The sequence below is a fragment of the Amblyomma americanum genome, chromosome 1 (genome assembly GCF_052857255.1).
Source record: "Amblyomma americanum isolate KBUSLIRL-KWMA chromosome 1, ASM5285725v1, whole genome shotgun sequence".
NCBI lineage: Eukaryota > Metazoa > Arthropoda > Arachnida > Ixodida > Ixodidae > Amblyomma > Amblyomma americanum.
This window is the reverse complement of record NC_135497.1, coordinates 118,134,516-118,157,366: the sequence shown is the minus strand read 5'-3', so window position 1 is coordinate 118,157,366 and position 22,851 is coordinate 118,134,516. Positions and strand designations below refer to the sequence as shown.

The 22,851-nt window shown below is 51.5% G+C and overlaps 1 protein-coding gene across 1 annotated transcript in view; it reads right to left on the bottom strand.

Moving 5' to 3' along the window:
• The window catches only part of LOC144113335 (uncharacterized), a 45,196-nt gene extending 23,508 nt beyond the window's left edge, over positions 1-21,688 (bottom strand). Inside the window, exons 1-5 of the mRNA XM_077646352.1 lie at positions 21,550-21,688; positions 20,542-20,811; positions 19,836-20,438; positions 18,952-19,761; positions 1,551-1,730 (exon numbers count right to left, since the gene is read on the bottom strand). Coding sequence (XP_077502478.1) covers positions 1,551-1,730; positions 18,952-19,761; positions 19,836-20,438; positions 20,542-20,811; positions 21,550-21,688 — 2,002 coding nt within the window. The remainder of the gene's footprint in view (positions 1-1,550; positions 1,731-18,951; positions 19,762-19,835; positions 20,439-20,541; positions 20,812-21,549) is intronic.
• Positions 21,689-22,851: the final 1,163 nt, after the last annotated feature.

Below are 22,851 nucleotides of genomic sequence, written 5' to 3'. Positions count from 1 at the left end.
CAGTCGTCTGTACGCTTCCTTGACCAGGCGGCAGTGCAGAAGGCGGAGTTTCATTTGCGCAGGCGACGCACGCCACATGCCAGGAGGGCCTCCTCGATTGATTATAGACGTCTGAGATCGCTGTTCATTTTCATTAGACAATAGCGCGAACGAACGAAGGATCGAGAACGATTAAACACACTGACCAGCGCTGACTCGCCACTACATTTTCTACTGAGAAAAAAACACATTTATGACCGACAATCACATGACCATCGCACATGCCCAGAGTAAAATATTAGGACCAAAACATATATGTAAATGGCTAAAAATCCCTATTCATATGTACCAGCTAGGACAACCGAGGAAACCAAAAGCACGAAAAAAAGAACCACGAAAAAACCAAATTCACTAAAACAAATCACGTGTTGTCTAGGAAAGCAATCTGTTTACTGACTAACAATAACGATGGCTGACTAACGCATTCATCCTGTTTCTTCAGATCACTGTCTTTGATTGAACACCGGCTGTTCGCAGTAGCCTCGTTTTCAATGCTGCCCCTCTTTCGGGCTTACCGCGCTTCAGCTTTCAGTTTAGACTCTTTGTCCAGCCGGAACACATGCACGCAATCATTGTGGTTTTTAGCCTGTCTGGGAGCGCTCAGTTTCCATGAGGCTCCGAAATTGCGCAGGTACATAGCTATGATTCTAGTTGACACCACCGTATTTTTTCAAAAGCGCTCAGTGTTTTCGATGAAAGGAAATTTATTGCAAATGTATAACAAATTTCATGCTTCGTACTGCGGTCTTTGTAATTCATTCTGTGCCCCTGGAGGCGAGAGTGTGCCCAAGTAAGGTGTTGATCTACATTCTAAGCTTGAAATTGTATATTAGCTGATTTGTCTCAATGCTTGATAACATGCATTTCAGTTAATTTGATGGAACCCTCAATGGAATAAAGACAAAAGAATGACTGTTCATGCGGTTCACTGCCATATGTCAAATAAATACAAAATAGGGATGTCGTACAGAATTTACAGGTTGGTTGTTTCGTTCTGCGACCCTTATTGTGTTTTGCTGAAGACATATACAGCGGACAGTAAAAAGAGAAAAACACTTCACTATTACTAACGAATGAGGCAAGAAAACCAGACTGAAGGCTGGGATGTTAAGCCATCTCAAAAATAGAGATCCCTCCACTTGATGCTGAAACTTGTGTGCCGACTATAGCAGTATTTCAACACAGCGACAGCACTGTGTCGAGCAACTGTTTCAGACATTTACATGGGCCATATGACGTTCTCATCGGTGACAAGCAGTGTTTTAAAAAACATCTTTGCACGGGCGTTTAATATGGTGACTTAAGCGCCGATTAAAACAGCGACGATCTTGATGACTCTACTGTTGCCAAAATTTTCAATTCCAGCCGCCTTCATCTACTCGGTGCCGCTCGATGTCCGACGCCGCCAGGCAACGCTTCGTGGGCTTTACCTTCGGCAGCGTTGATGTTGTTCCTTCAAGCAACTGTTTCTTCGCAGTAAATGTACCGCTGCTGGCAGGGCCGGGAGTTGCCGGGAGGTGCCGGGAGGGCCAGGGGCGCCGGAAGGGCCGAGGCCGCGAAGAGGGTCAGGGGCGCAGGGTGCGCTGAGGCCGCCAGGAGGGTCAGGGGCGCAGGGAGGGCCGAGGCCGCCAGGAGGGCCAGGAGCGCAGGGAGGGCCGAGGCCGCCGTGAGAGCCAGGCGCGCCGGGAGGGCTGAGGTGGGACAAGGGCTAAAAGCGCTGGTTGGGACGGGATTTTTGGAGGGCTGGGTGCGCCGGAGCGGCAGAGTGGAGGCCCCAATGTCTGGTCGTCAGATGTTAACAGTAGATCTACTTGTTGTTATGCTTGGGTATCGGGACCGAGGTCTTCACCGCATAACGATGAACTCTGCAGACGACGGAGGGAAGCCTTCAGGAGGGTTGGTAAACTTGAAGGTTTATTTACATATTTACCACAGAAGCAGGGAGACCAAAAGTCAGAGATGAAGTGCTGTGAAACCAGCCAAATTGCGGCTTAAATGCAGTGGATATTCCCTAGGCACCTAGCTAGGGAAACCGGTGGCTGATCAAGCGTCCAATGGGCAGACACACTCTTCATAGTCTCTGCCCTAACCCCGTGACCGCTCCGCCCTCACAAACACGTCCACAGGCGATAAGGAATCTTGGCGCCTTGAGGTCCTGGAATGCGGTTTCCGACGGGTTGACGAGGTGCATAATGTCGTTGGCTTTGTAGGCGGTGATCCCCTCCGTGGAAAGATGCGTCCTGACGGTCCCGGTGAATTCCAGAGGGTAAGATGAATCAGCCGTGTCCGCCCCCGCTTTGTCTGGCCGCGCAGGTGCAAGCGAGCGAGGAGGGTCCGGCGCCTTTGTTCGGGTCTTTCTGCCGGTCCACGCGAGGGCGCAGTTCGGGAGAAACGCTGCATTCCATACTCCGGACGAAGGGATTAGAGGCCTTTCGTCACACCTCGCCATCGCCAGGAGCCGTTCCTAATCCTCTTCTCAGGACGACAGCACCTTTGGTCATAGTTCGATGGCGCCTGCCGGGCTCGTCTGTTCCCGCTGTCGGGGCCTCCGATCACAACAATCCGTCCGCCGCCGAGAAGACGCCACGAAGTGGTTGCAGCTGGTTGGTGCACCACGAATGGGTGTCAGAGTCCTAGTCGGCCTCGTAGTAGTCAGCCCACTTGACCTGCACAGCTGGCAAGGGTCCTCAACGGAGCATTAGCGATCAGATCTGAGCTCAGCCCTTACCTCCGGCTAGGCAGTACGCGGCCAGCCTCAGAACATTGCCAGGTCTTTAATACGAAGCAATATGGCTGCAAATTTTGGATGACTTAACCCTCGCCAACAGCTCACGCCCGGAAGTCTGCTGAACCAAAACTAGTTCCTCTTTGTTTTTCCTTTTTTTCGCAAAAGACATGCGTCTGAAATTTGGTAAGAAACTATTTTTTCAGCAATGAGGTAGGTACGGAGAAGCAAAAAACAAAACAAAACAGAAACCAGAAATGATAGACGGTAGCTTTTCTCGAGCATTAGGGCATTTTACGCCAGATTATGCAGGAAAGCTACGACTGAGACCGTCGGCATTCCCGTTTCCCCCCCCCCTTTTTCGGTAGCGGTAGCCCGACTGAGTCACTTGTAGAGGACCGACTACGTCCACCACCAAACGACGGAAGGGTTCGCTAATCACGGGCACTAGCTTCATCGGAGCCTTCCTTAAATCCCCTGGCTTTTCGACACGCTGACAGGTGTCGCAGGACTTTACAAACTGCTCGACATCCCTGAAGCAGCCAGGCCAATAAAACTCCTGTAGAAGCCTAGCTTTAGTTTTCTTCACTCCAAGGTGGCAAGACCAACCCCACCATGGCACAATTTAAGGATGCCTGCGCGGTATTTCTGCGGCACCACGAGCTGATCAAACTGGACCCCCTTTGAGTCCTTGTACTCGGCGTCGCATCTGTTCCTGCCGCGAGCCTCTCCGCTCGTCTAAGAAGCATCGCCTCTTGGGTTTTCCCCTGCCTGACCCGTCGTGGGAGAGCCTTCGTTCTTCCTACGATTTACTTCAGCTGCAATCTCGCGAGCCTTCGCACGAGTGAGCGCCTGGACGGTTTGATCGCCGAAACTACGACCTTCTTCCGGGAGCATCTGCTCCGACCGATTTGAAAAGAGGTACGAAAATTTTTCCGGCAGATTACGTGGTACCGCTGCCTCCGTTTCCAGAACGCCAAACGGCCCTCTGTTCTAACTCGTGCAATCAGCAAGCATGCGCTATTCTCTTCGGCCACCTGCCTAATCCCTGCACATTCCCCAGTAAAATCAGCTGCGTTCACGTACGTGGGGTGGATTACGTCCATGGTGGCCGCGGAGTCCCTCAGAACCCGGCACGGTTTTCCATTAACCTGCATGTCTTTCAGGTATGGCTCTAGCAGGCGCAAGTTCTCATCGCCCGCCTCCACCAAGGACAGAACGATTTCCTGCTTCCTGCAAGCGTGGGCGAAGTGACTGGGCTCGTGACAACGGAAACACACTGGTTTCTTTCTGGCTTCAAAAGCCTTATTCCTCTCTTTTTCGGTCGCCCCTTTTGGGGGGTTGCTTGATTCTGCTTTGTGGCCCTCGTTCCGCTCCCAGTTGCGGCTTGCTGCCCCTTCTGTCTGGATCCGTGGAAATTTTTTTTCTGCTTTGGGGCTTACGGAAGCACGCGCACCCTCTGCTGCGCGCTTGGCATGGAACTCTTCGGCCAGCTCTGCTGCACTTTCTAGGGTTTTATTTCCCGGCCTGTCCTGCACCCACAAGCGCATTTCTTCCCTCAAAGAGCCAAAAAACTGCTCCAGGCAGATCACCTCTATTACTTTATCATGAGTTCCGTAAGCCTGTTCTCCCTTTAGCTATTCCTTCAGGTCTGCCGTAAGGTTATACGCAAAATCCGGAAATGACTGGTTAGGCTGTTTTCTGGCTTCCCTGAAGCGGCGCCGAAAGGCCTCTGCGGACAGGCGATACTTTTTTAGAAGAGCTGCCTTTACTTTAGTATAGTCTGCCGCCTCTTCTTTTGCCAGACGCGCGAGTACTTGGGCCGCCTCACATGGAAGAATGGTCAGAAGTTTCTGCGGCCAAGACTCGGTCGGGAACTCGCAACTTTCACATGCCCGCTCAAAGTTCACGAGAAAGAGCCCTATGTCCTCTCCAAGTTTGTACGGTTGCAAGAGGTCCTTTATTTTTATTTTTGATGCTGCCTGGCTTGCCACTGTGTTCGGCACCTCTAGCCTAGTGCGTTCTGCCTGTGCAGCCTGACCTATCTGTAGATCGAGCCGTTTTTTCTCGATCTCTCTTTCATGCTCTTCGCGCTTCCTTTCGTGCTCCCTTTCCTGCTCTTCGCGCTTCCATTTTTCTTCATCCTCTCGCTTCTTTTGTTCCCTTTCCTTCTCAAACTTCTCCTTAATTAGCTCCCAACATTCTACTATCTCCTCCACGTCCGCACCGAAATCCTCAATTGCCCTAATCAATTCAGGTTTTCTACGGATCCACCCACATACAATGGCCAATTCCCCGCATACGAGAACTAGGTCTGGTTTGCGCCGCTTCTTCCAGTCCATGACTATTTAAGCAACGGCAAGTCTCTACTCACGTGGTCAGAGGAGCCCCAGCTGCATCTTATACCAACCTTCGATTACCTAGGCTAACAATTTTCCAAAGTTGTAAAACCTGGCAATGCTCCAAGAGAAAGACCGCGCACTTACCATACCAAAGTCAGGACCAGGCGCAGACCATCCCACCGCTGCCACCAGTTGATATGCTTGGGTATCGGGACCGAGGTCTTCACCGCATGACGATGAACTCTGCAGACGACGGAGGGAAGCCTTCAGGAGGGTTGGTAAACTTGAAGGTTTATTTACATATTTACCACAGAAGCAGGGAGACCAAAAGTCAGAGATGAAGTGCTGTGAAACCAGCCAAATTGCGGCTTACAGTGGATATTCCCTAGGCACCTAGCTAGGGAAACCGGTGGCTGATCAAGCGTCCAATGGGCAGACACACTCTTCATAGTCTCCGCCCTAACCCCGTGACCGCTCCGCCCTCACAAACACGTGCACAGGCGATAAGGAATCTTGGCGCCTTGAGGTCCTGGAATGCGGTTTCCGACGGGTTGACCAGGTGCATAAGGTCGTTGGCTTTGTAGGCGGTGATCCCCTCCGTGGAAAGATGCGTCCTGACGGTCCCGGTGAATTCCAGAGGGTAAGATGAATCAGCCGTGTCCGCCCCCGCTTTGTCTGGCCGCGCAGGTGCAAGCGAGCGAGGAGGGTCCGGTGCCTTTGTACGGGTCTTTCAGCCGGTCCACGCGAGGGCGCAGTTCGGGAGAAACGCCGCATTCCATACTCCGGACGAAGGGATGAGAGGCCTTTCGTCAAACCTCGCCATCGCCAGGAGCCGTTCCTAATCCTCTTCTCAGGACGACAGCACCTTTGGTCAAACATAGTTCGATGGCGCCTGCCGGGATCCTCTGTTCCCGCTGTCGGGGCCTCCGATCACAACAATGTATCCTGGAACTTTTGCTCCCTCTGACCTTGACTAGACACATTGACAGTCTGTGACATGAGGCTTTGTACTGCAATGTCTTCTCTGCGTGAATCTTGTATCCCGTACATCGAACTCAAGCTGCATTTTATTTCCAGAACTCAACTCATGGCAACAGATGACACTAAATGCCCAGCCTTTCAGAAATTTCCCAAATACGTACCGCTAAAATAACGAATGTCTTATAACCTTTAATAGATTCTCGCAGACCACACCAATCGCACAGATAACATGTAGGGGCTGACATCTCGACGTACATCATTGAGGAAATTTCGCGGGATGTGGGTTTCGAAAGTTTTTTTTTGCTGTGCGACCGAGCGAAGGAGGTCAACACAAAGCACGTTTCCTAAAAACTGACCAGCGAGGCAGCACAAAAATTATGTTCCGTGAATGCACATCTCGTAAACATTTGTCGTTGACTGTTCAATGTGCGCGTACATATCTAATTACGGATTTCAGTCGCTGGTAGACGGCAGACCGCATGCTGCTTTGCTTAGGTACGGTATATGTTACGTGGGGTTTAACATCTCCAAGCTACACACGGGATATGAAATGGAGTGCACCGGTTAAAACCGAGCACTGTTGTTCCTTAAAGGGCAGCGACGTCGCTCAGCTCACGAGCGTTCTGGCATTTGCCCTCCATCGACATGCGGCCGCCACGGCCAGGATTTCTCCTACGTCTTGTCGCTTACCTGGTCCGGCTACCTGCTGGCGAAGATCTTGTAACGCACTTTTTTAGCGGCCAGCTTTTCACGAAGAACACGTGAAGGATGGCGCGATACCAGCGGCACTTTTCTGCTGGAACATTGCCACAGCAAGATGAGCTGGCACGTCTTCGTTGCGGAGACGAGATTCCTGGCTGCACGTGGATGTGCGCGACCTGCGGAATCGCGTGACCGTCCTCCTCTTCGATGTCGATGGGTGCTGCCGCGTGCAGGGATTCCGTCCTTGCTATTGAAACTGCAACAGTTTCCGATCGCTCTATAGTATAGTAGAGAGGAAAAAAATTTAGATTACATTTAAAAAAGCTGTGAACGATGAGAAGCGTAAATTGTGATTATAGACGACGGTGAGATGATGCTGGTGATGACGATTCTATTTGGCTGAAGAAATTTTAGGCATACACAACGTATGTCTGGGGTTTAATTCTGATAACGTGGTGAGCAAATGCGCCCTCGCATTGGATGTAAGCTTTGAGGAGGATGCGTGATTCATAAAAACCAGAACCCATCAAAAAGAAAAAGAAAACCGAAAGAAAAGGAGCTTCTAGAAAAAATAACAGAGCTATCACATACAACCATAGAACTAGAGACGAAACAAAGCACACAAGCGTCTCTCGTTCTTTGTTAGCGCTGTTATTTTCTATTACCGGGAATTACCAAATCGCCCAAAAGGTAGGTTTAATGAAGATTGTTTTCGCTGCTGACAAGCATGCGTCTCGGAGGACTTGCTGGGATTCATATCGAGAAAACACGCAGCATAGAAGAAAAGGTTAAGAAGCGTTTAGGATTGGGCAAGTTGGTCAGATATGCTAAATGGAAGAATTGCGCAGCATCAAGTAACGAGGACAGCAGACGCTTGTGCATGTGTGTGCTCTCCTGCTGTCCTCGTTGCTTTTTGCTGCGCCATTCCTCCCTTTAGCGTAAAAGACAGGGACGCAGCGAGAATCGGCACGACAGCACATCAACTCGCTCATCTGTCTCTACTTGTTTTGGAATTTATGCTGGGGCTTCACTACGAGATAAAACATGAAGGGCAATGAGGCGCTTTGTCAAGTCGTTCGTGCCTTGTCTCGTCTCTTTGCATTGCTCTTTCTCAGTCCCGTCTTTCGTGCACTGTGCCTTAATTTAGTACCATGTACCGACTAGCCCAGACAAACACCTTATTGCAAGCCTGGTGCGTCGGGAACTTAAGGGGACCGAGGATTTAATACCATTCACGGGAGATTAAGGCGTCGATTGCCAGCAGCAATCATGCGCTTGATTGGCGGTGATACCAGGCCTCACTCACACTTCGTAAGTAAGCGATGCCGGGACACCAACGGGTAAGCAAGTACGCCGAGTGTACAACAGGCATCGTTGGCAGTTAGCCAGAGTGAAGTGAACCAGAGGTCACTCTACGATCACGCAACGCCACTGTAAAGCGGGTGTTGGTGGGGTCACTGAGGCGGGGTGAAGCCGAACCAGAGAGCAGTCTCAGCATTGGCTGGCAGAGCGGGTTAATGATATCCAATTCGAAATCAAGAGAAAGAAATGGGCTTGGGCAGGGCATGTGATGCGAAGGCAAGATAACCGTTGGTCCTTCAGGGTAACGGAGTGGAATCCAAGAGAAGGCAAGCGTAGCTTGGGGCGGCAGAAGGTTAGGTGGGCGGATGAGTTTAAGAAGTTCGCGGGCATAGGGTGGGCGCAGAAGGCAAAAGACCGGGTTAATTGGAGAGACATGGGAGAGGCCTTTGCTCTGCAGTGGGTGTAATCAGGCTGATAATGATGCTGGTGATGACAGTGTGAACATCATTGAAAACTGTTCTCTGCATTGTAAGTGAATCTAGGAATAAATACCTGGGGCATAATGCAAGTAATGGATGAATGCAGTCACAGGCTTTGTGAATATCACGAACTATTGCTCCGTCTCGATTTCGGCTTCTCCTTGCGTGGCGCTAGTGTACGATTACCTAAAAACCTGTGCTTTACTATTAAAAGTGCTTCGTACAGTTTGCTCACTTGTACAAAAAGAACTCGTTAAGCGCGGAAAGTGGAGCCACTGATACGCGATCACACAAAGATCTCATGATTATTGTTGTATTTACTCTTGTCTATTTCTAGCCGTTTCTGGACTCATAATTTTTTTATTAGCACTCTTCTTCCCAGGAAGAGTGCATATCAAAGCTAGCTGCTGCCACTGGAGACAGAGGTTGAGCTCGGTACCATGGCGGTGCTCTTCCTATGAACAATTTCCATTTGCATCGCACGAAGTCGTTACCTCTTCTGTACCGCTGCGCAAAACTCGGAAACAGTAAAGCAGGGCACTGTGCGAGATTTTGTGCGACTTTTTCCTGACGTATAAATATTAGATTTAAGAGCGGTGGGAAGGGGTTCCTTTGATAAAAACAGTGACATTCATCTTTAAACGCAGAAATTTCCTGGTCTGTATTCAAGTTACTGTATTAAAGGAAGGGTTTCAGTTTCAGGCTAGAGACACAGGGAGAAAAAAAAACTTTAATTAGGTGATGAATTCGCAGGAGCCGGGTGGTCGGGGCCCCTATTCCAGTCCTCCGCTGGCGGCAGGGACAGACATGCCAGAGACACTGGAGGGAACCATCCTCTGCCCACCCCCTTCCCAAGAGCACCTTTCATGTTTCAGTGATATCCGCTCTTTCCGAAATGACGCTGAGACACTCCTTAAAGACGGGCCGGGAAGCCGACAATACCGGGCGTTGTAGTACTCCAGCTAAATTCCACTTTACGCGTGTTCCTTATAGGAGGCTGGGGGTTCAAACCTGCCAGTTCACTGCCACAGTTGTCAGGGATTGTACCACAGTTCTGCCATGCTCAGTTCATAGGAACAAGAAAGGGACAACTTGAAACAGATTGTTGAGGAAGTTCACATCTCACGTGTGCAACCCGATGAATGTGTTAGCTCGACTTCTGTCTCTATTCTCCAAAAAGAATGGCTTTCCTTATCACGAAACTTTTTCGTTGCTTTTCCCTTTTCTTTCGGTATGCATTTTGCGTCATTTATGCTGCGGTCTTTCATGTCTTCACTTCCACGTGCGGTTGTCGTCTTACAAGTTTCGGAGCTGGTTTGTTATCCTTTTCATGTACAAATAGTATCGTTTATGTTGAGCCCTTTCATTTTTTCATTTCTTCACTTTCACGTGCAGGTGTCTTCGCCGAAGATCTTTTCTTGTTTTACTGTTTATGTCTTCATCTTATCTTACAATTGGTTATAGGGTCACACACGCAATCTATCTATAAAAACGATAATGTTTTTCAGTAAAATCTGTTTTATTAAAGCTCTGATTTGACGCCTGCCTCCGTCCCATGTCTGTTGCGGTTTTTACTCGTTGTGTCTTACCAAATGGCCTACAACGTTGCCCTCGTAAGGTGTTAAGGGGTGTACACACTGCGATGACATAACTGATAAAACACGCGTGAAATATCTTACTACTCGGTCCAGTTCCCGAACGATGTCCGAAGCAGTAAGTGTCACTCAAGTGGTTTTAAAGCGCAAGATTACGCACTAGGTTTCACTCGCGCCCAGTCACATCATGGGCTGCGAGTAGTTTGGCAGTGCGGGGCATGTGTTGGTACAGTCCAGCCCTCCTTCATATCACGTTCAAGTTGGCGGTGAAGTATCAGGCGCGACAGCGCATGATACTCTCTCAATCCGTCAATCAATGGAAGCTTTATTTCCTCATAGAAGAAAAAGTTCCACAAAATATTTGGACCTATAATCTACATGGCTAGAATACGCTCCAATACAAAGAACATATTTGGGCAATCGTGTAAGAAATGTGTAAGCTTAGATTTCAGCAACATTCAAAGAGCAAAAATTGCAGGGAACGCTTAAGCTTCGCCTTAAGGATATGACCCGATAGCGCAATGGGCTAATTCAGTTGTATGCAGATCATTCTCTACTCTGCATTCACAGATCCCTGGGAGTCCCCACACCCCTCCTGGCGCAGTATTGCAGAGGTCAAGCGATGCGCCACTGCCCTGCGACGGCAGGTGCTCCCAGCGGTCCTGCAGTGGGCGTGGTCAGGCTGATGGTGGCGATGATGAAAGATGTTTTCATAAAAGGCTTGGGCGGAAGCTGGACCACTTCACAGTCTCGAGCCTGAAGCTGAAATTGTTTCATTAATGCAGTAACTTGAACACCCCCTAAGAAGGTATACGTGTAAAGATGTGAAGAAAATACTATGACACCCCGTTTTGATCGCTTATAAATGTACCAGGTATATATCGGGCAAAAGTTAAGCAAGATCTGATCTAGTGTCCTGGTTTACCGTTTCCTAATTTTGGCAGCGGTAAAATGTGATGACGGCTTCGTGCGGTGAGAGCGGAATTACAGTCAACCGCACTTATAACGGCCGCAGTTATAACAAACGCTCGCTTATTACGATCCACGGTGGAACTACCGTCAAAATATGCATTACGGCTATAAAACTGCGTGTCAGATAAAACAACCATGGCCGCCCCACTCAGTTAGAGCGATCAAAAAGAAGCTGTAAACTTCCCCTGCTGTCAAAAAAAAAAAACGCGCGCTTTGCGTCAGTCCGGAGGTCGTCTCCCAGTTCACGTGATCCCTCCACTCAATAAAGCTCAATAAAGTGTCGTCCCCCCCCCCCCCCAAAGAAAAAAAGAGTAAAAAAGCGCGATTAAAACTTAGCGTGCCCAGACAGGCTAAAAGGCACAATCGGTGCATTCGTGTGTGCCGGCTGCACAAAGCGTCTTAAACTTAAAGCAGAAGCGCGCTAAGCCCGACACAGGGGCAGCATTGAAATCGAAGCTACTGCGAACAGCCGGTGACAAACCAGCGATCTGAGACGTTTTTAAACAAGTTACATAAATTCACGAGGTCCTCCTGGCTCATCCGGACACGTGTCATGCATCGCCTTCGCAAAAGAGAATCCGCCTTCTGCGCTACCGCCGTGTGCAATAAGCGTACAGACGGCTGGCTTACATGAGAAGCAGTACCTTCATTTCGACATCCTTAGAACGTCGCAGAGGGACCAAGACGAGCGTGTCGACCTACCGTAAAAAGTTTCCGCCAACGCTTCAATCGCTCTCGTAAAAGCTGGAGAACATAGAAAGTGGCTTGATTGAGTCTGTCTCCCGGAAACAAACGTTGTTCAACTGGGCTTCATAAAGAAATAAGGGCCACATTTGTCCAACTGTATGTTTTTTGCAGTACTAGGGCAAGCCCACTTATACAACGAACGCAATACGCGTGACCGTCACGTTCGTTGTAAGTGGACTAGACTGAAGTTCATTGGAAGAGCACTGCTTCGGTACCCAGCTCAACCTGTGCCTGCAATGGCGACAGGTAGCTTTGAAAATAACGCATCCTGGGTTAACGATTGTTAATAACTTATGATTCAATAAAGAACTAGAAATAGACGATAGTATCTGCAGCAATCTTCATGAGACGTTTGCTTGACCGCGCATCTATATGGCTCCACTTTCCTCGGTTTGCGAGTCCTTCGCGTACAAGTGATCCAATTGGCCGAAGGAGCAGGCGACAGCATTCCGACCCACCCGAAGCAATTTTATTAGCAAAACAAAGGATTATATATATATATATATATATATATATATATATATATATATATATATATATATATATATATATATATATATATATATATATATATATATATATATATATATATATACCACACTATAGCGCCACGCAAGGAGTAACCGAAACCGAAACGAAGTAACAGTTCACGATATTCACAATGTGAGTGGCTGCATTCATACGTTACCTGCATTATGCCCTATAGTATTCATTTCTAGCTTCACTTGAACTTTAGGGAAGTTATGGATTGTCGCACGAGCCAGAAGAGAGGAAAGCGTGTAGAAGTGGGCCGCGACGAGTGCAATGCTCCCGTAGCCGACAGTGTCGAAACAATGGGCAATCGTATGAGTGAGGAAAGAGGGCAGCATACAGAAGTGGGCCTTCATAAATGCAGAACTCATGGACCCTACTTTGTGAGGACGATGGACCGTCGTGCCAGCGATTACACGGGGCGGCGTACAGAAGTAGGCCGCGACCAGTGGAGAGCTCGCGCATACGACTTTTCGGAAACGATGGACCGTCGTGTCAGCCCGGACACGAGGTGACGTACAGAATTTTTTTCCGGGAGAGACGAGAGCCCTCACAAATCATGACCACGTTTAACCCAGGTCAGAAGAAAATCGCGTGTGACAATACTTGTACCAGACGTCTATCTTTCCCGCGAAAAATATGGATCTTAAACGCTTGCGGCGGCCGCGCTGACCAAACTCTCACAACAGCTGACCCCCGGAATCTGCTGTTGGCAGCATCTGGCCCGTGACACTCTTCTCGAGTAAATGATACGCAGCTGGAAAACGCTGATTGCGGAAAAAGTAAAAAAAAAACTCGCTCATGCCCTCTGAGAAAGACTTTGCCACCCATGACCCCGAGAAGAATCGTTGAGCGGTGAGTAAAATTTACGTCAAGGCCGCCTATTTGTGCGCCATTTTCATTCAATAGGCGATCGAAGTTTTGCCCATGGTTTGGTGGGGAACATGCCACTAAGATCCAGAATGGCGAGCTTGGCTTCAAGGACCAAAGGCGTTTCTGCTTCTTTGCAGACGCTGAAACGTCACACTCGTAACCGTGTTGGTCAGCACCTTGACCCCCCTCCCCGCGGTCCTTTGTCTTGCGCGCCTTCTGTCCGTTGAGCGAAGTTCGACTGGGCGCTGTTTGAGATCGCTCACACCCGATAACACGTGCATGCGCAGAAAATCACGATATCAATTTCGTTTTGAACGTTGCGCTCTGTATATGCGTGTTACGCAGTTGCTCGGCATTCGTTTCCCGGCCCTTTCGCTCATCCAGCTGCGATGTCTCCCTCTGCGGCTTTCTTGCGGCTGGCGCACCGAGATGTGTCGAGAACTCTACGAACAGAATAGGCAGCTCTATTTCAGCTGCCATGGTTCCTCATTGTTGGATGGGAGCAATAAAGTGTAGTAATAACACGGGGCTTCCAAACGCGACGCAAAGCAAAGATGGGGTGCTTGTCAAACTTCATGCTCTCGCAACATAGCTTGGCGGCAAAGCATAGCGGCGTTTTTACTGTCTGACCTCGCAAAAAAAATATTACGTATGAGTATGCGGATGTCGAAAACGGACGCACTGACTGAAATAGGAGGTGGTGGCAATGAATTTACTTTACATTTTCTGTTTACTTTTTCTTCTCTTTCTCTTGTGCCCAGGAACAAAATCCTGGGATAGATTTTCGAAGAGCCGTTTTACGCCGACCTAGCAACCCGAGCTCAGCCTAACTTCAACGGGCCTTGTCACAACCTTGTGCCCATCGGTGGCATATCACCTACCAAGGTAGACAATTATGCTGATGGTAAGCCGCTCCAGAGTCCGAACACGTGGGCGTAGAGTTGGCCGCAGCTTGCGTCGATATACACGCGTGAGCTGTCAACGCAGCTTCGCTTGCTTGGGTGTCATGATTCTTCCATAATAACGTTCGTTCGCAGTTTCTTGGTGGCACAGTGAAAACGTGTTACAAACAAGGTCGAAATAGCTTTCCTCGTCTTTGAGAGTAAGCACGCAATGGAAAGCTTAATTAACGAGCTACTAAACGAGATTACTCTAACGAAGACTTTCTTTATCGGTATGCAGTCAGCGGTGTGCGTTAAATGTACAAAAAATTGACTCCGTGGAGGTATTACTGGTTTTCATTTTGCCCTGCGTTCCATGCCTATATTTGTCGTACATTTTCGAATTTGTACCAAAAGTATTAAATCTCGCTTTTACAAAAGAGGAACAAAGGGAAGAAAAAGATGTTGCCAGCCCCGACATAGCTGTCTAATACCTTAAGCACTCGAGGGCGGCCGGCAGAAGTGAAGGGACAGAGACACAATTGCAAGTGGAAATTACGAGGCCAGGAGGAAAGAAATAAACATAAAGTTTGTGCCTTTATGTAACCCTACCGAGCACCCGTGTTAGGCTCGAAGAGCTTCCAACGTGCACGTTACGTACGCCTTACACAAAAGCTTCAAACTCACGAAACAGGTAACCTCCATGCTAAGCATGCGGGGACGAGCTCAGAGCAAACCACACCCTATTTTCGTGTAAACGTCTGAAAGCATGGAAAAATATTTCGCGTAGTTTTACTCCCATCACATCCCCTTTAACACAATCTTGATTTTAATAGAAAATCAACTTTTAGAAGCTTCATGAGTTTTTGGGTTCGTAGAAGAAGATGTGCTTCGATGCGAGCCGGCATCGAGGCACCCTACGCCACAGCTAAGCGAACACCCGCTAGAAGCAAAGCGCGCATCGCAGGCAGTGCGCCATCTGTTTGGAATTGCCCGGCCTATACTTCCGTTAATACCTTTTTGTGGGACAGTCAGTGAGGCGTCATGAAGAGGTGCAGGGCCAATGAAACAAGCACGACATAGACATAAAGGAAACAATACTTCCCATCCTGTGACTCGCCATATGCTATACTATATGCGCATGTTTGAGAGTAACCATGCCCTCTGCGTAGGCGGCCTGGACTTCCTGATTACATTGACTTTTGTATAGATCTGTGTCTGTGTAGAACTCTTCGGTTAAATTTATTATCTAATCCATATTGATTACAACGTTGCGCTTTGTGTTTTAACGGTAACAGCTGATTTGTGCCTGTGCCTAGTTTTTGTTTTGGGTTTTAGGCTGCCTTCTTCCTTTAGATTATGCTGCCAGTTCTGTTCTGTTCTTGGTCTAAGGGGCTTTAATGCTTTGGCGTTTCTTAATCACATCTTGAGTCTCCAGGGGGAGTTGTCCGGTATCCTGTCAAACCTTCCTGCCATCTTCTTCTACTGCGCACTCCGTAGTAATAGCTGTGGGAGCCGAATATCTGTTCTGCAGACCAGACATTCGTCTTCGCGCGATTTTGTGCTCTACGCATGCGTAAGAGTGCAGCGCAGCCATTTCCGGTTGCTCCTTCCGGCTGGTGTGGAAGCTTCTATTTTGATTTGAAATATTTCATGTGCATGATAATTAAAGGTGACACGCACTGGCAGAGCATTCTTTTGCGCACAGATAGTTGTAAGGACATAAAAAAGTCGGGCGGAAAATATATTTCGGGAGACTGGTTGAAACGGCCATTTTGCCTAAAAAGCACCTCGGAATGCTACCCAAAAGGTAACTTCTCCACAAGTGCATGTGAGAATTTTCGTGCCATTTACGCTTGGTGAACAAAAAAAGACAAGAGAAAGTATCAGCAAAAAAAAAACAGATTGGAATCATTACGTAGTATTAACCAATTGCGCAGCATAGGCAATGTGAATGGCGGATTTTTACTTACCCGTTCTCAAAAATATTGCCGTATATTCGCGGATGTGCAGAAAAGCGGATCGCCCCTGTGCAGATGCTTGGTGATCTGCAGCGAGAAACTGAATTTTTCTTTGCCCCTTGCCGCTAACAAGCTGATGAGCTTCCACCTCTCTAGGTTGTTCATTTCGCTGCGAAGCCTAGGCTCATTCGAGACATTACCAACCTGTGGTCGCCACAATGCACCTTTTCGAGGTCCTCACATCCTGCACAATGCCAGGGTGAGCGCAGATTATGATATTTATTTCATTTTAGGTCTCACCGTTGGAGGCCGTCCACGTCGACTTCCAGTTCTGTCGTTTGCGAAAACATTATTTCTTCATCCATAAACTGTTTCTCTGCGAACTCTTGTAACACCTCCCATCTGCTATAACTAGCGGCTATGCCATGGTCACCGAATACCTTGTCAGGCTTGTCTGCAGACAGTCGCTTGGCCCCCATGCGCTGCTGTTTGCAATCCGTGTGGCCAATTGAATTGTTAATCTAAATTTTAAGATGGAAATTGTGTATGTCTAAATGCTTCAGAACATGCGCATCAGTTTACCCCTGGATGCTTCATAGAATGCGTTTCAGTTTACCTGATGGAACTGTCAATGGAATAAGGAGAGGAGAATGATTGACTATAAGGTTCACTTCCAAGGCGGAAAAAGAAAAAATGAAATTGTCATTTGGCATTTACAATTTGGTTGTTTCGTTCTGCGATATTTTATGTGTCTTGCTGAAGCCACTGACCGTGCACTGTCAAAAAAGAAAAACACTTGACTGTTGCTAAAGAGTGAGGCAAGAAATCCAAGCTGAAGACAGAGATGTTAAGACAACTCCAAAAATGACATCAATCCACTCTATGCTGAAACATCAGTGCAGACTAGCCGATGGCTACAGAAGGACAGTACTCTGTAGAAGAGTTGGTTCAGACATCTTCCTTGGCGATATGACGTTCTCATCGGTGGCGAGCAGTGTTTATTTAAACAGCAACTTTTGCGCGGTTGTGTAAAATGTTGACGTAATGAATGATTAAAACAGTAACGATCTTCAGGCTACTCCTCGCTTCGCCGGAGAAGTGCACAAAAACTTCAAGACTTCACAGTTGCGGAAATTTAAAATTCTTGCCGTCTTCGCGCACATACTGCCGCTCGTCGTCCGACGCCGCCAAACAACGCTTCTTGGGTTTTTCCTACAGGCAACCTTTTCTTCGCTGTAAATGTAATGGTGCCGTAGCACACGGCATCAATGCAGCCCCTGGTCATGCTGTGCACATCGGAGAGACCTAAATACGCCTTCATTAGTCGATTATGTCACGAATTGAAATACTAGCACAAAAACACCCCACTTCATTTCGCTCCCAGTTTCACACATCTTCAGTCGCCCTGTAAGCTAAACTGGCAAGCTTTTCTTTCTAAGAAAAGCTGCCCTAATCCCCCAGGGTGGATACATGGTTACGTAGTTGTTGCAGTGAAACACGCTAGTTCATAAAATGTGCAAGCAGTGACAGTATTAACCTCTTTTGTAAACTGTGAAATTTGGCGTGGGTTTTACAGAGAACACACATGTCGTCCACTTGGTCGTCTCTAGTCTCTAGCGTTGTAGCATATATCCAGCCCCAAAATGGCAGGCGCCATGGTAAAGCAGCTGACAGATTTTGCCAATCCGTTCATTGCAGATATATGTGGTCTTCTCGTTGCTGCGTTTCAGTGGCCTTAGTTTCAACAGCAATGCTTTGTGCGCATACTGATTTGCTACAAATTTTCCCATGCCGACCGCTAACGAGCGCCCCTTTGAAGCCACGGAACGAACCACCCATGATTCCTGTGACAACACGATCCCTCATGGCCAAGTCGATGGGATAGTTGATCTGTTCAGAACACAGTCATGCAGCTATATTTATCGCAGTGAAAGCGCTCCTGTGGTTAGAAGAATATTCTCAACATATTTATGTGCGTGGCATTTTCAGTGTGCTGCAGCTGTATGGTGCGCCAACCAGCGTACTGCGATCCTTAACTGTGTGAATGAGCGTCAAGTGAAACAGCAGTCGTCATTACTGTTGACGCCCTTCAGCCCTTGAGCAGGACGGGCTTTACCTCAAAACCAGAAGGTTTATGGGGTCCAGTGCACCCATTAACAAGGTCCCTGGAAAGTGCAAGTCGAAAGGTTGCAGACTGTGCTCGAGCGCGTGCACGCAGAACGACTGCTCCTATGGCAATGCCCGCAGGGCCAGTCCCCCCCCCCCCCTCCCCCATCCACTTTGTCCTGACAGTCTGCTTTGCAGACCGCTCAGCCTGCCAGTCAGAAACCCTTGACCAGTAAAATACCACCCCCGTGCCTTTATTTTCCCCGTAAGGTTGTTACCAGGCCCAGGGTTCTTCTGCTCTGGCGGCGCGACGACAACATATGATCATAAGAGGCCTTATTCTCAGTAGCCGCCGATAGCGCTCTCGTGAATGTGTCAATATTGGCTGCAAAAGAAACGCACCAGTAGAAGTGCGGGATGAGATTCACGTCTTTAAGTGTTTGTGACGACAGCGCAAAGAAAAGTCAGCCTAAACAGCTGCGAGGCACGTTTAAAGCGACTACATCTGGTCATTCGATCGGAATGCTCTAACTGTAGTAGCGCCGTGCGCTGCCAATCTTGCGACATCCATTCTGGCCGATCTACTGTGCTTTTATTAATTATAGGCCACCCTTTCTGGCAGCCTTCTGGGTTACCGGCTTCTGCGCACCGGCGACTTCGGCGGCGACTCCGGGAGCACCGCGGCTGCTGGGAGAGCCGGGGTCTTAGGGAATGCCGGGGGTGCCGGGAGGGCCGGGACCGTCGTGAGGGCGAGGGGCGCCGAAAGAGATGAGGTCGGCAGGAAGGCGAGGGGTGCTGGGAAAGCCGCGACCACTGGGAGAGTCCGGGCCGCCTGGAGGGCCGGGCGTGAAGCGTGGGCCGAGTCCGCTAGGAGTGACAGGAGTGCCTGGAGGGCCGGGCATGCCGGGAGGGCCGGGGTCACCGGGATTGCCGAGGCCGCCGAGGGAGTGTGGGCCACCTGGAGAATTCGGGCCTCCTGAAGGGCCGAGCGTAGCGAGGGGACCGAGGCCTCTAGGAGGGCCAAGAGCGCCCGGAAGGCCTGGCGTGTCCCGAGGGCTGGGTGCACCGGGAAGACCGGGCGCGCCAGGAGGACCGGTGGCGCCAGGAGGGCCGCGGCCACTGGAAGGGCCGAAGGCGCCGTGAGGGGTGGGGTCGCCGGGAGGGCAGAGTCCTACGGGAGTGTCAGGGCCGCCTGGAAGGCCGGGCGTGACAGGGAGGACAGGGAGTGACAAGGAGAACAGGTTGTGCCGGTACGGGTGGGGGCACCGGGAGGGCCTGGCGTGCCGGGAGGGCCTGGGGCACCGGGATGGCCTTTGGCACCGGGAGGGCCAGTGCCGTTGGGAAGGCCGAGGCAGTCGTGAGGGCTGGGGGCGCCGAGAAGGCCAGGGGCGCTGCGAGGGCTGAGGCCGGGAGAGTACGGGCCAACTGGAGAATCCGGGATTCCTGGAGGGCCGAGAGTAGTGAGGGGACCGAGGCATGTAGGAGGGCCAGGAGCGCCCGGATGGCCTGGCGTGCCCGGAGGGCTCTGGAGGGCACCCGGAGGACCGGGGGCGCCAGGAGGTCCGCTGGCGCCGGTAGGGCCGCGGCAGCTGGAAGGGCCGAGGCCGCTGGGAAGGGCGAGGCCGTCGTGAGGGCCGGGGGCGCCGGGAGGGCCGGGGCCGCTGGGTAGGGCGAGGCCGTCTTGATTGCCGGGGGCGCCGGGAGAGGCAGGGCCGGATGAAGGGCCGGGCGTGCTGGGCGGGCCGGAGATGCCGGGATTGCCAATGCCGCCGGGTGGGCTGGGGTCGCCGGGAGAGCCGAAGTCGCTTGGAGAGTATGGGCTGCCTGGAGGGCTGTGCGTGCTGAGTGGGCCGAGGACACCGGGATTGCCGACGCCGCCAGGTGGGCTGGATGTGCCGGGAGCGTCGGTGCCGCCGAGAGAGCCAAGAGCGCCGGAGGGGCCAGGCATGTCGAGAGGCTCGGGGCCACTGGGAGGTCCGGACGTGGGGGGAGGGGCAGGGAGGACGGAGATCTCCAGGAGGGGTGAAGGCACCGGGACGGCCGAGGCTGCTGGGAGGGCTGGGGCACCGAGAGGACCGGGGCCGCTCGGAGAGCTGACCCTGTCGGGAGGGCCGAGACCACTGGGAGGGCCAGGGGCATTCGGAGGGTCGGGGCTGCCGGGGGAGTCAGGGGCGTCTCGAGGGCCGGGCTTGCCGGGACGACCTGTGGCGGCGGGAGGACCGGGGGCGCCGGGAGGGCTGGGGCCGCTGGGAGGGCTGAGGCCGTAATGAGGCCCGGAACGCCGGGATAGCCGAGACCTCCAGACGGGCCGGGGGTGCCGGCGGGGATGAGGTCGCCGGAGGGGCCAGGGCCGCCGAGAGGGCCGATGCCGCTGGGGGGGGGGGCAGGGCTTCAGGGCGGGTCGGGGCCGCAGGGAGAGTCAGTGCCGCCTGGAGGGCTGGGAGTGCTGATTGGGCCGGAGGCGCAAGGAAGGCCAAGGCCTGTGGAAGAGCCAGGGGCGCAGGTGGTGCCGGGCGGGCCGGGGCCGCCAGGAGCGCCGTGTACGCCAGCAGGGGTTCAGGAAGGGCCGGGGGTGCTGTGAGGGCCATAGACGCTGGGAGAGCGGGGTGCCTGCAGTGCAGGGGTTCCCGTTGGCGCCAGGAGGGCGGAGCCGCAGGGTCGGATGAGGGCCTGGGAAGGGCCTAAGGCGCCTGTTGGGCCGGGGGGTTTTGGAAGGCTTGATGCATTGGAGCCAGAGTGGAGGCCCCAATCTCTTGTCATCGTGGTGGGAAATAGATGGGACACAAGTTAACAGCAGTTCTACGTGTATTTAGAACCTTTTCCTCCACGGTTTTGGTGACAAGACAGGGACCCGGCAAAAGAGGACTTGGCAGCACGTCCTTCGATGGGAGAAACGGCGATCTTCAACATCCTTCACTCCGCGCGCCACCAGCGTCAATGTCTTTTTGCCTCAGCGCCACCTGGTATTCCTCCCCTCTTAAAAAAACACATACACGAGCACACACATGCACACTCAGGCACACAATAAAGGCTCAAAGTATCTGGGGGGTCATCGTGCAAAATACGGTTTCTTGCGTAGAACATGGAGGATCTCTGGACGGGACTTGCTGCCGAGCCCTCTGTAGCTGGGTCCCTGTCTTGTCACCAACACCGTGACAAATCTGGTGCAGGTGGGATCGATCTCATGTTCCGTACCCCAACGGCTAGCGGGCGCTTCGGTCCTATACCCATCCAGACGCCCGTACACCGTGCTCGCCGCCGGATACGAGGCTTACCACTCGAGACCCACCCATCCGCTATGTCCTTGGTGCACTTGGCACCTTCTCAATGCCTGGTACGACGACCCCAATGACTGGCGCGACCACCCCAATGGCTTGGGCGCCCACACCATACTTCACACTCCAGAACCCCCGCATCCCGAAGTCCTTCCACGGCGACCTCTCAGAGGGCATGGAAGTCTGGTTGCAGTCCTACGAGCGAGTTGCCGTGTTCAACCACTGGAATGACGCCGCCCACCGCAGAAACGCCTACTTCAGTCTAGACGACGGTGCTCGGACCTGGTTTGAAGACCGTGAAGACAAGTTATCCTCCTGGAGAGGGTTCTGGAATCGTCTCCTAGAAACATACGGCAGCTCGGATCGTCGCGTACGGGCATAACGCGCTCTGCAATCTTGCGTTCAGTCTCCAAATAAAGACGTTGCAGCGTATGTAGAGGACATGACGCGCCTCTTCAGGCTCGCGGACCTTGTAATGTCCGAGGCCAAAAAGGTACTCCATGTCATGCGTGGCATCAAGGAGCAACTTTTTGATGGCCTTGTCTGCAGCCCTCCGAAGACTGTCGCCGAGTTTCTCACTGAGTCTTCCACGAGCAAAAGGGTTCTTGAGCACAGAGTCTCCGCGTGCGACCGACCCGTGTCCGCCGCCTTCGTTTGCAGCGAGTTACCATTCCATGTCCGACGCCTCCCTGCTACGCGATCTCATACTTTCGATTCTGCGCAACGAACTCCGCGAGCTGTACAGGGCCCTTCCAATATCTTCAAGCTCCATAGCGATCTTTATCCGCGATGAGGTACAGCAAGCGCTCTGACCGTCCTTTCCTGCCGAGGAGACTCGTCCATCGCCTCTTCCTGTCTCGCCTGACTGTCGTCTCACATATGCCGAAGCCCTGGGGTGCCCTGCGCCGGCTTTGGCGTCCTTCGTTCGGGCTCCTGCTGAAGTGCCGGGGCCGCCTGCACCCGTGTTGCAGTACGTGGAAGCTCCCCGACCATCCGCCCGCAAATCCGACGTGTGGCGCACATCCGACCGATGCCTCCTGTGCGTTCATTGCGGTGTACCAGGCCACCTGTATCGGCACTGCCCCTACCGCTGTCTAGGCCTCGCCGGGTTTCCGCCGATTCTCCTCGACCCCGCTATGGCGAGCGTCCCCGGGCTGTCGCGGATTTCCTTAAGACCAACGTTGGCTTCAGACTCGTCGTCAGCTGGCTCGATCGCCATCCCCAGGGGTCGTCCTTCACCATCTACCGCGACTTTTTCCAGGGCGGGGCAAGGCCGGTCATCGAGCCCACGGCGGGAAAACTGCCGCCAGTGACCTTAGGGGGTGGGCTCGCTGGACATC